This window comes from Pan troglodytes, chromosome 1 (assembly GCF_028858775.2).
Source record: "Pan troglodytes isolate AG18354 chromosome 1, NHGRI_mPanTro3-v2.0_pri, whole genome shotgun sequence".
NCBI classification, from domain to species: Eukaryota; Metazoa; Chordata; class Mammalia; order Primates; family Hominidae; genus Pan; species Pan troglodytes.
This window is the reverse complement of record NC_072398.2, coordinates 173,979,092-173,993,372: the sequence shown is the minus strand read 5'-3', so window position 1 is coordinate 173,993,372 and position 14,281 is coordinate 173,979,092. Positions and strand designations below refer to the sequence as shown.

Below are 14,281 nucleotides of genomic sequence, written 5' to 3'. Positions count from 1 at the left end.
AATTTAGACTTCTAGTTTTTCTCTGTTATATATATAAAAAGTGAAGAACATCTTAATACATATTCGTTCACTACGACGGAAATTCCCATGTTTTAAATTCCAGTCTTATACATGGAATTGTCATGTTGAATATTATGTCCTTTTAAAACTATTTGACTTAAAAATCTTTGAATCAAACACTCGAAGTTGTTTGAGTGCCTTTTTCCTCATAGCCTCACCAACACAGATAATCACTTTTAAAATTATTGGTCATCTGATAGGCAAAAGTTATCTTGTTTTAACTTGAATTTTTTATTATAAAAATTGGTACATTAAAATGCTTTTGGGCTAATTAAAAATATTGGAAACAGAAAGTAGGTAGTAACATAACATTTCAAATAGCATACTGAGGTATAGATGGCAAGTTTGTTTTCTCCCACCCCATCTCTGGAGCTGAACTCTCTAGTTAGCATGTGCTTAACATGACTGCATGAGGGCAAGGGCTTTGTTTTCCCAGCGTGTAGAATGATGCCTGGCACACAACAGGTACTCATTGGATGCTTATTAAATAAATAAGCACTTTCCTGAATAGAGTAATGAAAATTTTCTATGTAAACATAAACACCTACATGCATACTTTTTAATCCTTTTTATATTATTAACAAAAATGGGAACTCACCACACACACTATTCTTAAATGTCTCGATATTGTTCCATATAAACATATTTAGACTCCTTTCACTTTTTGAAAAATGCTGCATAGTACGGTAATTTAGTTAATATCCTTCCTATTGATGAAACAGTTAGCTGCTTTATGTCTCTAGCTATTATTTATGGACGTTTCTTCTTCAGGAATTGTTTGCTCATGCTCTTTACTAATTTTGCTATAAACTTTTTCTATAAAGCTATTAGGAGCTTTCTGTACATTTAGAACAATAAAGCTTTGTTTATAATATATGCTGTAAATATTTTCCTAATTTCCCATGGTCTTTTAATTTCATTTTTTTATATCAATTTTTGGTAAACCTATCCATATTTTTATAAATATTTATTTTCTGCATTTGGTGGTATACTTATAAGGACCTTTTCTACCCCATGTGAATATTCATTAATATTTTCCCATACACTTTCGTGTTTACATATGTTTAACTTATATGGAATTTAATTACCCATAAGGTATAAGGTAGAAATCTAACATTTTCTAGTAGTTTTTGTTATCCTAGATCCATTTATTGAATAGTATATTTTATCCCTGCTAATTAGAACATATTCAATCATAAATTAATTTCTTGAGTTTATTTCTGTACTTTATATTCTGTAAACCATGACTAGGTAAATAGAATAAATCACAGAATAATTTGTGAAAGCAAACACTTTAAATTATTTTGGGTTTATTTTTGAGATCTGATCTGATAGTATAAGTTTATGATCATGACATTGAATTTTTTTCCTCAAATAATCTCACATTCTTATCTCTTTCAGATATGACTTAGAATATGATTGAATATGAATACATGATTGAAGATATATTATAAAATTGAGATACTTGTTGCAGTAAGTTATAAATTAATTAGAGAGAGTTGGACCTTCTCTTTCAATTTGTTCTATTACTTTATGCCCTTCAACAAGCCTTTGTAGCTTTGTTTTATTGGTTTTTTTTTTAATCTAGCTCTTAAATCTTCAGTATTAAATTTATTCTTGGGTATTCACCTTTTGTTACTATCATTAATGGAATCTGTGTAAGTTTCCAGTAGGTTTTCTATAAGGTTACTTATGGCAATATAAAAAATGTTGATTTTTATTTATTTATTTTTAAAGTAGCAACCTTAGGTAATTCTCTTATTTGTTCTTATCCCTTCTAATAGATATTTCCTGTTAGAAAATATTATCTGCAAACACTGATAATGTTCTCATTTTAAACACTTGATTTCTTTCTCTTGCGTTAGTGCATTGCATTGCCTCAAATTTCAGAGCAATGTTAAATGATAGAGGTAATAGCTGCCACCTTGATCTCCATCTGATTTTAGCAGGGCTACCCTCAATTTTCACTGCTAAGTTTCATATTGGCTATTGGTTCGAGGAAGTTGTTCTTTACCATGTGAAGGGAATATTACTATAATTCTAGTTTCCAGTTTTTTTTCTTGAAGAGGATAATGAATTTTATCAGATGCCTTTTTGGCATCCATTAAGATGAGACAGTCTCTCTTGAGCTATTAATTACATTCTGAAAGTCAACTTTATTTAGTCATGGTTTACAGCTATGTTTAAAATGTAGGAACTTCTGATTATCCATTGAAAAGATTAGGCTATAATTTGTATTTTTTTGATGTTTTGTTATTCTAGATTTGATATATGAATTGAGAAATTTTTTTTTCTGTTGTTCGACAGTTAAATGAGCATTATTTTCTGTCTTCCTTTACAGCCACTCCAGGCATATCGTGTGCACTGGCCCTGCTAGCTAATGCTCTTCCCTCCACTACCATCACCTTATGGTAAACTCCTACTTACTTCTTTTTTTTTTTTTTTTTTTTTTTTTTTTGAGACGGAGTCTCGCTCTGTCGCCCAGGCTGGAGTGCAGTGGCGCGATCTCGGCTCACTGCATCACTGCAAGCTCCGCCTCCCGGGTTCAGGCCATTCTCCTGCCTCAGCCTCCCGAGTAGCTGGGACTGCAGGCGCCTGCAACCACGCCTAGCTAATTTTTTGTATTTTTAGTAGAGATGGGGTTTCACTGTTAGCCCAGTTTAACCATCAACACTTCCATAGAGCACTCTCCCACCACTCCCATAGTATTAGCACATCCTTTATTCCAGCATTAATTCTACTACAGTTTACTTGTCTATTAACCTATTTTCCCCTCTAGAATCTGAGCTTCTTGAAGCAGGGACAGTCATGTATGCATTTTAAAAAAATCTTCAATCTCCAGTGCTCATCAGAAGACCTGGCACATAGCACATTGTTAATAACTCTTTGTTATATGAATAAGTCCATAATGCATTTTTGCTTTAAACTTTGCCAGGGCAGAAAATTTGGATGCTGTTTGTGTATACTTCTTTGCCGTTCTTTGACAATAAAATAGAGATAATATCACTTACTGCCCTTCTTCACACCTGATAGAGTTACTGAGCTGGGATAATAGATGGGCAAGGTGAAAGTGAAAGAATTAAATACAAAAATCCATAATAGTGATTAGACTTTCTTTGATATTAACAACAGGTAACATGCATTGAGCGTTTACTATGTTCCAGGCATGAAATTATCAAATTTATTTCTTATAATAGCTGCAATTTTAGGTGAGTAAATGAAATTTTAGACAGTTTAAGTGACTTGTCTGAGGTGAAACAACTGGCAAGTCAAAGACTTTCTGAAATCAGGGTCCACTATGTGGAAACTATTCTATATCGACTCACCAGTGAAGATAGTGTGCTCCACTTAAATGAGAAAAGCAACAAACAATAAGCCCAGGGTGAAGATTTGGTTACATACCCTGCTTCTCAGGTTCTGCTTAAGTTTAGCGCCCACCAGGAAGAAAGAAAACGATTATCTGCCTCCTTGACTTTTGCATCATTTGTCTTTCTTCTGATGAAAGTGGGACTAATCACTGAGTTAGGGTTTCCTTATTTTTAGTCTACACCATGTTGCTTTATCCTAAAAGGATAAACATGGGCTGTGTGATGGTTGACCACCTTTCTTCTTCCTTCTATGAAGGTCTGAAAGGGCACAAGACAGGTAAAAAGGAAACAGCTTTTCTTTAGTAACTAAGTTGATAGATTTTTGATCTCATGGCCCTGAGCTACACGTGAATGACTTTGACCTGTAATCTGAAATAAGATAGACTTCAGAGTTCACCTCTCCCACCATTTCACTCCAAAGGTGAGGTAAGGTAGAGTTGCTAAAGGTACAGTATGAAGGGCATGTGGCATTTTACTGTTGACAGTATGCCAGCTCTAAGACCTGCTTCTTCCATCTCCAACCATTCCTGCTTGCTCCCCACTCCAAGCTGTGATCCCCCCGAGTGAGTGATAGAAGTGGCAAGAGGTTGTTCGGAAGATTAAAGACCCAAGTCACCAGAGGCTGCCATCTCGCAAGAATATTTAGACATTTTTCCACTTGGCAGTCATTAATATTCTTCAGCAAAGAGTGAAAAGAAAGCCTGTTCAAAAAGCCTCCCTCTTCAGATCTCTGTACCTTGGAAGATAAAGTGAATGAAAGGGTTTTGTTATGAAATTAAATATTCATTGGATTGAGTTAGAGCTATTACTGTTCTTGAGAATAAAACTGGGTTTTTCCTTTGTTTTAAATAACTACGGTCATTTTATGTAAGAATCCATTTCTGTACTGAATTGATCAGGGTAACGCATGGTGTGATTTTTCTAATATAATAGACACAACAGGGAAATGAATACAGAAGGGCTCAAAGTATTTTATAGAGGGTATACGAGCAATTTGACATCGCAGAAAACCTGTCAGAAAGAAGCACCATGGAATAGAGGAAAGAGGCCCGGAATCCAACCCCGGGAACTGTGACAGCCTCTGGGTGAGATCTTTGGCTCTGTTAATTGATAGCTGTTGTGGAACACATCTGAGTTTCCGTTTCCTAACCTGTGACATGGAGAGCATATTCTTTTCCTCTTGGGGTTCGTGTAAAGATTTGGAAACAGTAGCTAGAAAATGAGTGGCACGGACAAAGCAGGAGCACAACGGTGGCAGTGATTATTCCCGTTTTCACATACATACCCAGACCGGTCACGAAATGGCTGGAAAGCCATTCACATCTGTTTACTTTCTCTCTCTTTTTAATCTTCCAGGCACCATTGCTCACATTTCCCTTGAATTTAAACTTCTTTTAAAAGCTTTCAAAGCTTTGAAGGTTGATTTCAATGAAACCTGTTTTTATTCTAGGCGTTTTTCCGACTGTCATTCTGAGTAAAACAAAAAACATTTACTGTCAAAACAACAAGGGCTTACTCTCAAGCACAAAATGAAAGCAGATATGTCAGCCTGATTTATTTTGGCATCCATCTAGCAGTTAAATAGGACACCTTTTAATTTGTCACTTCTTTAAGATTCAGCTAGGTTGGCAAAGTAAATCCCCAGTGCTTGGTTTCAGCTAAACTTCCAACGAGTTGGGTAAAACAGTTTATTCTTTATCACTCAGACACACAAGCTTTGAAAGGTGCCGGTTAAAGATGGAACTATGTATTTAGCAGTGTAAGACAGTAACATCTAATGGATTTTAATTTTTACTTTGAATGGGAGGAACTTAGAAATTTAACTTATTTCCAAAGATCCACTAGCAGTCTGAGAAGAGACACAGAAGGTCAATGTTTTTCAAAAAACCTAGGTAGAACTATTTCAAACAGTGAATATCCAATTATTTTAAAATTAGACTCAAGTATGAGTAAAGAGACCCAATATTCAAATCTCAACTCTGCCATTTGCTGGCTGGGGAAGTTACTTAATTTACCTGAATCTCAGTTTCTTTATCTATAAATTGGGATAATATCTACCCCTTCCAGGTTGTTTAGAAAATTAGCTGAGGCAATGGACATAGAGCAGCTAGCACCTGCCTGGCACATACTAGCTGTTCAACATGTGCAAGTCACTGTTTTTATTAAGAAAAACTTCTGGCTTGCTGCGGTGGCTCTCGCCTGTAATTCTAGCACTTTGGAAGGCTGAGGCCTGTGGATCGCTTGATTTCCGGAATCTGAGACCAGCTTGAGCAGCACAGTGAAACCCCATCTCTACAAAAAAATACAAAAATTAGCCAGGCATGGTGGTGCGTGTCTGTAGTCCCAGCTATTTGGAGGGCTGAGGCGAGAGGATTGTTTGGGCCTAGGAGGCAGAGGTTGCAATGAACAAAGATCACACCACTGCACTCCAGCCTGGGCAACAGAGTAAAACCCTGTTTCAACCAAAACAAAACAAAAATGAAAACAAAAACTTCTGCAACATTTTCTAACAATTCAGTCCAGGATTTAGCATTTCTAACTGTATGGAAATTGTTTCTTCTATCTGCTCCAAATGTACTTTGCTAGAATCTAAGCCCATTTTCTCATTTTCTCAAAGTTAGCAATAACATCTGTTTAATACCTTCTTTGTAACAAGGCCAGATTGAGGGCTTGTGTTTATGCAGTCATTAACAAAACCATTCTTAAACAGTGGTGGTTTTTTGCATCTCAATGACCTAATTGTAATCTGGCTGATTATTTGATTTAGTTACAAAAGGAAATAAAAATCACACACACACACACACACACACACGCATACATAAATATGTACACAACACCCACATATATTCATTTTTTTCTGTTCTTCAATAGATACAATCCAGCTTCAGGCCTTTTTATTTTGGTGTGGATTTTGAGGGGAATGTAAAGAAAGATAAATGCTTCCTTCTTGAGTCCCTTAAAGCAGATGACCTTAAAATGAACGATGGGGAACTCTTTGACAGTCTAGATTAATCTCGGTTTTCCAATCAATAGTTTAATAGGTTTTTTTTTGTTTTGTTTTAGGGGAAGACACAATCCACAGGGCTAGTCCCAGAGTCTTTCCCAGTTTTGAACGTCTCATGCTAAATGTGGTCCAAATACCACATCTACCCAGGGTTTGCTTTTTTTCTGACAACATCCTCCTTCCTGTCTGGGGCTGCTTTTCCAAGCATAGCAAGCACTTGAATTCAACTGAGGGCTGACAAATTGAGCTTACTCCCCAATAAAGCTTGTTCTTTTTAGCTCAGGGCCAGGGAAACACAGGCTGTCACTTGGTGAGATGGAATCTTAGGTAAAGCAATTTCCTCTTCCGATCCAAGCCTGAATATCCAGTGGAAACTTGTAGAATAAAGCCAGGCTAAAGTGTTGTTCTCAAACATGTTTATTTGTAACAGTTTTACATGGTGTGTTACAGAAATTAATGGAAAATTTCTAAAAATTTTGCTGTTCTGTTGAATGCATTGTACATAAAGTTAAAAATAATGTGTCCATATATGTTAACAAACTGTCATCTGAGGTAAAGTTAAAGTAGGTCTAGAAAGGTACTGCAACAGTCATTTTCTCTTTCTCATCTTTATTAAAAAAATATGTGTCAGAACGCAGAAATTGAAATGAACCAAACCCACAGAGTAAACATTTGTTTAAAAGAAGGTGCCCAGTACATTACATGATGGGGTTTCAGGAGACACTGGGATGAGTACGAGCTATCAAAAAAGTCTTGCGGCATGTAAAGATTGAAGAGCTATGGAGAATGGGGACAGAATGACAGGTGGTGTTTCCCTGGTTTCAAAATTTAAAGTGACAAATTTAGTGCTAGTGGAGGATGAGGAATTAACAGTTGTACACATGGATTTTCTATTGATCTAACCAGAACCGTGCAGACTCCCCATGGTCTTTTGGTATTGGCACCTCAGCTCTTGCTTGGAAATTTCACTGTACTCCTGGGACAGGATACGGTGGTTCCAGGCTCACCAAACAGTGCTTGGAAAAAAATTAGAATTCTGCCAATGAGAATATGGATGGCAGTTGAAAAACTTGACTTTATTTCCCCACTTTAATGCATCACTTGGGCATCTTCTTGAAGTTCAGAGCCAGTTACATTTTCAATCATGTTCAATGAAAGAGGACAATTCTCCTGGACTTTCACCTTCTGCTAGGAAATTAACTCCAGATGGTATACCTGAAACAGCAACATCAGCCAGAGTTCACTTTGAATGTGTCAGAAGCAACCCAAAGAATTGGTATAATGGTGTGATACTGCAAGACAAACTCAAGACAGCCATATTGAGGGAGAAGATAGCACCACTTGTTTAGAATCAAATCATAGGCAACAAAGCAATTTAAGCAATTTTCCATGGGAACTGCCTATCTTATCAAATCCCCAGAAAACAAACTGGTCTCAAGCCAACTCTTATGGTCATTCCACCTTTCCCATCTTCCCGTTCATGTGAAAGGGTTACCTAATCATAAAATGTTTGCTCATTTCTCGAGAAACTCTGTGGACCAACAGGTGATAGCTACAGAGGGAGGTAAACAGCCCTTCTCACTTTTCTGGTTCTTCGGACCTTCCACATTAGGATGACATTGACATATATTCTTGAATAGACGTTTGGTCAGTTTATCTAACTGAAAAAAAAATTAGACTCCTGTGACCTGATAGTGTAAAATGTGGGCTTTAAATGATAACCATTACCTTCATGTATCACTTTTCGCTTTGTGAACAAGTATACAATCATTTTTCAAATCAATCTCCCAAATCATTTTAGTTTCTATTGATATGAAGAATCAAATGCAGGCCTATTCAAATCAATTGTCTCAATGGAAATTCTACTTTTCAAATCTAAAAACCAAATAATAATAATTATCCTCAAATCCAATTAATCACATGAATCTTTAAAGTTTTCTTCTTAGTGTTAAAACACTTTCAACATACTGTAACTGCATAGGAACATCAGGAAAACACACTTGACCTGTATAACAATTCTCTGTAGGGCAAAAATATATAGATTCTTTATGAAAATCATGTGCTAAACATACGAACCAAACACTGCACTTTTTGTCTCATAAGTGTAAAAAAAGGAAGCTTAGCCTCTTCTGTTTCACGTACAAACAGTCCAGTGATTTATATTGGGGGTAGGTGGGAGTGGGGAGGTGGGAGAGTTTCAGAATCTGAATTCTTCAGAATGTGAATTGTCTTTTTCTTGTGTTGCACGTAGGGTGGGGACTCTCGTGGAAAGGCTAGATGATGGAGTCACGTGCTCCCTTCCCGTTCACTAGCTGCTGATTGGCCAACTGCTCCTGCCAGCTGTCCCTGCACTCCAGCTTCCTACCATATGCTCCAGAATAACATCTGGAAAGTGAGCCCCATCCATCAAGTTTGTCACACCTTGCACTCAATCTGCTACCTTCTCTACAGTGTAATGGCATTATTAAAAAGCATTTTCATTAACATTTATATTTACAAAAAAAAGACAATTTTTTTTCATTAGAACTCCTTAAAGCCATTTCCCTTAAATATTTAAAGAGTTTAATGGTAAGGTTTTTTTTTCAAGTTATAAAATAAAAATCCCATTTGAATTTTCTGATGTACAAAAAGAGATAGAGATGAACCATTTGGACCACAGAATCAGTTTGTTATTCTGAATATTTATGCCACCATTGTTCCATTAGAAAGTTGGTTTTTAAGATCCAAAACCACATTACCAGAATTGTACCAGAATTATTTGGCAAATGACTTTTCTTTGAAAATGGCACGTGGAGAAGACACTTGTCTGCATAGCATCACAGCAGCAAGATATCGGAAAAATAAAAAATATCATTTTATTGTACTTAGAGTTTAGAGCTTCTTAAGAAATCAGATGCATTTTTCCTCTTTCTCATCAATGGGATCTGATGTCTTTTCCTACTCACAGAATGAAGGTTCAAACTGAAAGCTGTCTTTCTTCACCAGGATGCAGAATAGCTAAAGGACTGTTTTGGCAACATTCGTGATCATAATGAATAATCAACCACTTATTTGTCTTGTAATTTCAAGTTAATTCATTTCACTGAGGCTTTTTTTCTCCCCAGTTAGATTTCTTCACCCATATCTAAAAAAAGTCAAAAGCAATACAAAAATTTGTACACCTATTAATTTTCAAACATGACAAAAAAAGGAAAGGGGGGAAAATGGCAGACCAGGCCCCATGGAGTGACAAAAAACACATCATCCTATGTGAAAAGGCATATGGATGATGATATTGTGGTCACAGAAGACCCTTTGCTTTTGCTTAAAGAAGTCAGTTCCAACCCTGTTGTAATCCTCTGATGCCTGTCACTCCAAATTTGGTGTCTCAACAGTGGTCAACAGGTAGAGAAATAAAAAGGGAATTAATAATTTTGCACACTGAGTCATCTTAAACCCAGCTATGAGGGCTCAAATATTTGTTGGGTAAGCATTTGCTTGATTTCTGATTTAATGTTGGGTGGATCTTTCTATACTTTTTTGTGTGTGCTGCCATAGATATCTGCCATTGGTTGCCAAAAACGCTTAGTTCCCTCTTCTGAGCGAGTTCCATTGGGCAATCATGAATTTCTTGTGGGATGAGGTGAAAGAATACAAGAGAGCCTGTCGTGATGCTGATGTCCATGCCAGTCTTGAGCACCCACCACGAGCTCGCATCGACGCTATTTCTTAGGTCTGTTGATCTGCGCATACAGAGGCTCTGGCTCCTGTGGATAAAGGAACAAAGTGAGGCCTGCTCTTTCCACTTGCATGGATTTTCTGAGACAGCTTTGGGAAAAGGGGTTTAGGATTAAAACAGAAAAGTGACAGTTTATGATGGATGACCTTAGGTTATTTTTGGAGTATTTGATCAGGGTGCATAACATTTTGGCAACATTTTTATTATCCAAAATAGCTATGCACTCAGTTCTGTCTTTCGTTTTCAAGTTGGAACTGATTGCCCTGTTAGGGAAGTAGCATGGTATAGTAGGGAGAGTTAGAAAAGCTGTGTCATGTGGACAAGATACTTATCCTGAGTCTTGGTTTCTCCAACCACAAAATGGGAATAGTACTGTTTATCCTACGGGGTTCTTGAGGGAATTAGAGATTACACATATAAAGTATCTAGCACAATGCTTGCTAGCAATACATCTTCAGAAATTGCTAACAATTACCATGAGACAAGTGGACATTTTTCCAACACAGTTTCATAAATGTCCACTTGAGAACCCTGAAATTCTATTTCAAATTGCTCTTCTACAAATAGTGATGCCTGGGTGCACTGTTGAGCCAGAGAAACAGCAAGTGTGTCTTTGTCTCTTAATCACAAACTTCTGGACTTGTTTCCATTCAGTCTGAGCCCTCCGCTTTGGCCAGTCATTTGCCTGCACCCAGGGGGCTGTCCTGAAACACATACAGGGATTTTCAACCAGCATGTAATGCAGCAAACCTGCAATCCACACCTAGATAGGAAACAGCATTCGGCCCTATTTAAACCCCGTCAGACTTCAGCTGATGTTGAGATGGCTCAATGTGCATTGGCCAAGCAGATTTGATGGATACTGTGGTTTTAAGCATGCACAGGACCTTCTGTTAAAATTGACCTTTATGCTGTCACTCTTGGAGGTCTGTGCCAGAATTAAAAGGGCACAATGAAATCCTAATTTTATCATATTTGATATATTAGCTTGTCCCCTGCCTTGTCATATAGGTTCTTATTATTTGCTTATTTTCTTGAAACTTCAAAATGAATTGGCATTCTGGGAGCCCCTACCATGTGTCTGGCACCATGCTAGGTATTTTCAAGTACATTGTCTTTTTATCTCATCACAACAGCCTTGTAAGGCAGATGCTTTATCTCTTTTGCAAGGGTGAAATTAAGCACAGAGAAGTTAAATAATTTGCCCATGGTCACACAGCTAGTAAGTCTAGAGACATGAGAACTGAAAACAGGGTCCAGGGGCCAGTGCTTTTTCTAATCTTTTACAACAGTGACCATGAGGAGGGAGAGACAGAGAGAGAGAGACCCCAATCTTTCCATCCATTGGTGCTTCAGAGTTTACAAAGCACCTCATGTCTTATTTATCTGCCTTATAGTCCTGAGGGTGGCTTTTATTTTTTGAGTCCTCCCTTTGCAGATAAAAACTGAAGTTCTGAAAGGTTGTGTGATCTCAAGGTCATTGTGCTGTCTCTTGTGTGTAGCATATCATATTGCTTGCTTTCTACTGTAAAGTGGAATGGCCTAGAAGATAAGGTTGTACTGGCCCATCATTGTACAGATGAGGAATCTGAAGTCCTGTGAAGACAGCTTTTGTTTCTTCAGAGTCACAGGGTTACTTAGTATCCATGCCAAGAGTAGACCCCAAGACTCCTGCCATCAGATCCAATTTCTGGTTCCTCTAGAACTTGTTATGTTTGTATTCTTCCAGTGGGAAGGAACTTCTTTCCTTGGAGGCACCCTATTATGCAGTGTAACAAAGTGCCAACTTGTCCCTCCATGCCTTCTGCCCGTAGACTTTCTACTGCCCTTGGAAATGTAAATAAGTACAATCCTTCGTCCAAATGTCTGATGACAGAAAAGTACGGAAGCCCATTCTTCCATGTCCTACTTCTAGGTTACCACTTGCCAGTTCCTTCTGCCTTTTTTTTTTTTTGAGATGGAGTCTCATTCTGTTGCCCAGGCTAGAGTGCAGTGGCGCGCTGTTGGCTCACTGCAAGCTTGGCCTCCCAGGTTCACACCATTCTCCTGCCTCAGCCTCCCGTGTAGCTGGGACTACAGGTGCCCACCACCACGCCCGGCTAATTTTTTATATTTTTTAGTACAGACAGGGTTTCACTGTGTCAGCCAGGATGGTCTCAATTTCCTGACCTTGTGATCCGCCCACCTCGGCCTCCCAAAGTGCTGAGATTACAGGTGTGAGCCACCGCGCCAGGCCTCCTTCTGCCATTTTACAAATATGAACCTAGCACAGTAGGTCCTCAATGAGAGTCTGTTGAATTACTGAATGACTATAATGCTGTTTCTAGTTTCCTCACAGTTCTGATCCCTTTGTCCTAAATACACTCCAATTTGGCTTTATTCTCTCAAAATCAAATGTAGCAAAATCTATAGTAAGATTATGATTTATTAAACACCAAATCTATTCCTTTCCAGTTTCTTGAACTATTTCAAATACATGTTGTAAGGCTAAACATGTAACTTTATTGTGTGTTTGTGTTCTACAAGTGCAGTAGGTGGAGTCAAAAATAGTTAAGTACAACTACTGGGGAAAAATATTTCCTTTTGCCTGTGCTGGGCTTCAAGCACGCATATTAATGTTTCCTGGATAGATGTTCTCAGCCCATTCTTCTTTTTGGATGCCCCAAGAAGTCAGGCTGCCTTGATCTCACCCTACAATTTGCTCTATTCTAATTTTGGAAACTAATGTATCCAACTGAAAATGACACCTAAAAACAGAAGAAGACAGCAGGCTCAGACAGGGTAATTAATGCCACACTGCATTAACTTTCTGCAGCTGAGATAAATATTCACACATCTCCTACTTGCCCGAATTTAGCTTCAAATACCCATCACAACAGCAGTAACGACTGCAGTCAACTCTCAATTATCCCCACTAATGAAGGGGAGCAGTGGTGTGGAAAACCCCCAGCAGCAGATAATCCCAAAGTCTGACACTGTGATGCATTATATGTTTTGGCAATAGCTCTACCTTCCTTATTACGGAATCTTAGACTGTCAGAGTTAGAGGGGAGCTAAAGAATCATTGGATTCAGAAATTTCCAACCTGGCCTCTGTCGAGGTCATAACGGGGTCTTTGAGCTATTTTCAAAATTCCAAAAGTCTAAATGGAATCGCACATTAACATAACATGCTGTTGATGTTTTTGTTTGTTTGTTTGTTTTCTTTTGGCAGATTTGTCCACGTCTCTGCCCTGCTTCAAATCCTTCAGAGGCTCCCCATCACCCACAGGGTAGGTCAAAGCACCTTCGCCAGGCACACAAGGCCCATTAGTCTCTTAGTCCATTAGAGCTAATAAATACCCCTTCTAGACCATGAATCAAAACTCTACCTTCAGGTCACGTAAATCATGTTAAAAAATCTTTCTTTATGCCTCTCCAGGATGATCTTTCTGAAATGGATTTGGCCATGCCAGTCTCCTGCCTGAAACAGCCCTCCTGGCTCCTTGTCACTCAAAGGAAAAGGCAAACTCCTCAAGACTGCACATAACGCCCACCTTCCCAACCAGCCTCTCCTACTGCCACTCTCTCCTACACCCTACCTTCCAAACCCTACTTGGGGTTCACCCTCACATGCTGGAGTCTTCCCATCTCTGAGACTTCATTCAGGCAATTCCTTCTGGCTTCGGAGCCTTCTTTGTTCCTAAAGTTCATACTTTAAGACCTAGCTGAAATATCAAGGCTTCCTGGACTCTGCAGGTGACACGAGCCACTGTGCTCCTGGATGCTTCAGAACCTGTGCAGATCTCTGTCTTCACTCCTACTATGGCATCTCCTAGCATGTTCTACACTGAGCTCCACTGGGCCTTGCATGTCAGTATCCCGAATTCTGAATGAAGCTTGGAACATGGGAGGTGCATCCACTAACAACATGAAGAATGAAGACATGTGTGAGTAAATGAACAGTTCTCTTCTTAGTGGAAGTTGGCAAATAGTTGTGAACTTTAATATGATTCTGACATATTAATATCTTTATTTTTGGATAACAGAGTAGATGGAAACCATATAGTAAAACCTAAAACAAAATCCACCCTCTAACCTTTCTGTAAGTGAAACACCCAATTTTCTCGAAGGTGCAGTAAAAGCACAGGAG

The 14,281-nt window shown here is 38.3% G+C and overlaps 1 protein-coding gene and 1 long non-coding RNA gene across 15 annotated transcripts in view; one reads left to right on the top strand and one right to left on the bottom strand.

Annotated features, from left to right (window-relative positions):
* Positions 1–1,458: 1,458 nt before the first annotated feature.
* LOC107966842 (uncharacterized) lies at positions 1,459–8,773 on the top strand. Its single transcript, XR_001706846.3, has 3 exons — positions 1,459–1,533; positions 2,402–2,471; positions 8,684–8,773. It is a non-coding gene; the product is annotated as an uncharacterized LOC107966842 (long non-coding RNA).
* Positions 6,832–14,281, bottom strand: part of DAB1 (DAB adaptor protein 1) — a 1,250,022-nt gene continuing 1,242,572 nt past the window's right edge. For 5 of the 14 annotated variants that reach the window (XM_063801487.1, XM_054667233.2, XM_063801490.1 and 2 more), the window contains one exon: positions 6,832–10,178. Coding sequence is in view for 3 of the 14 variants with exons in the window: in XM_054667232.2 (XP_054523207.1) it covers positions 10,134–10,178 (45 nt within the window). In the remaining 11 variants the exon portion in view is untranslated. The remainder of the gene's footprint in view (positions 10,179–14,281) is intronic. The other 9 variants (XM_009458771.5, XM_054667235.2, XM_054667246.2 and 6 more) reach the window with 5 other exon arrangements.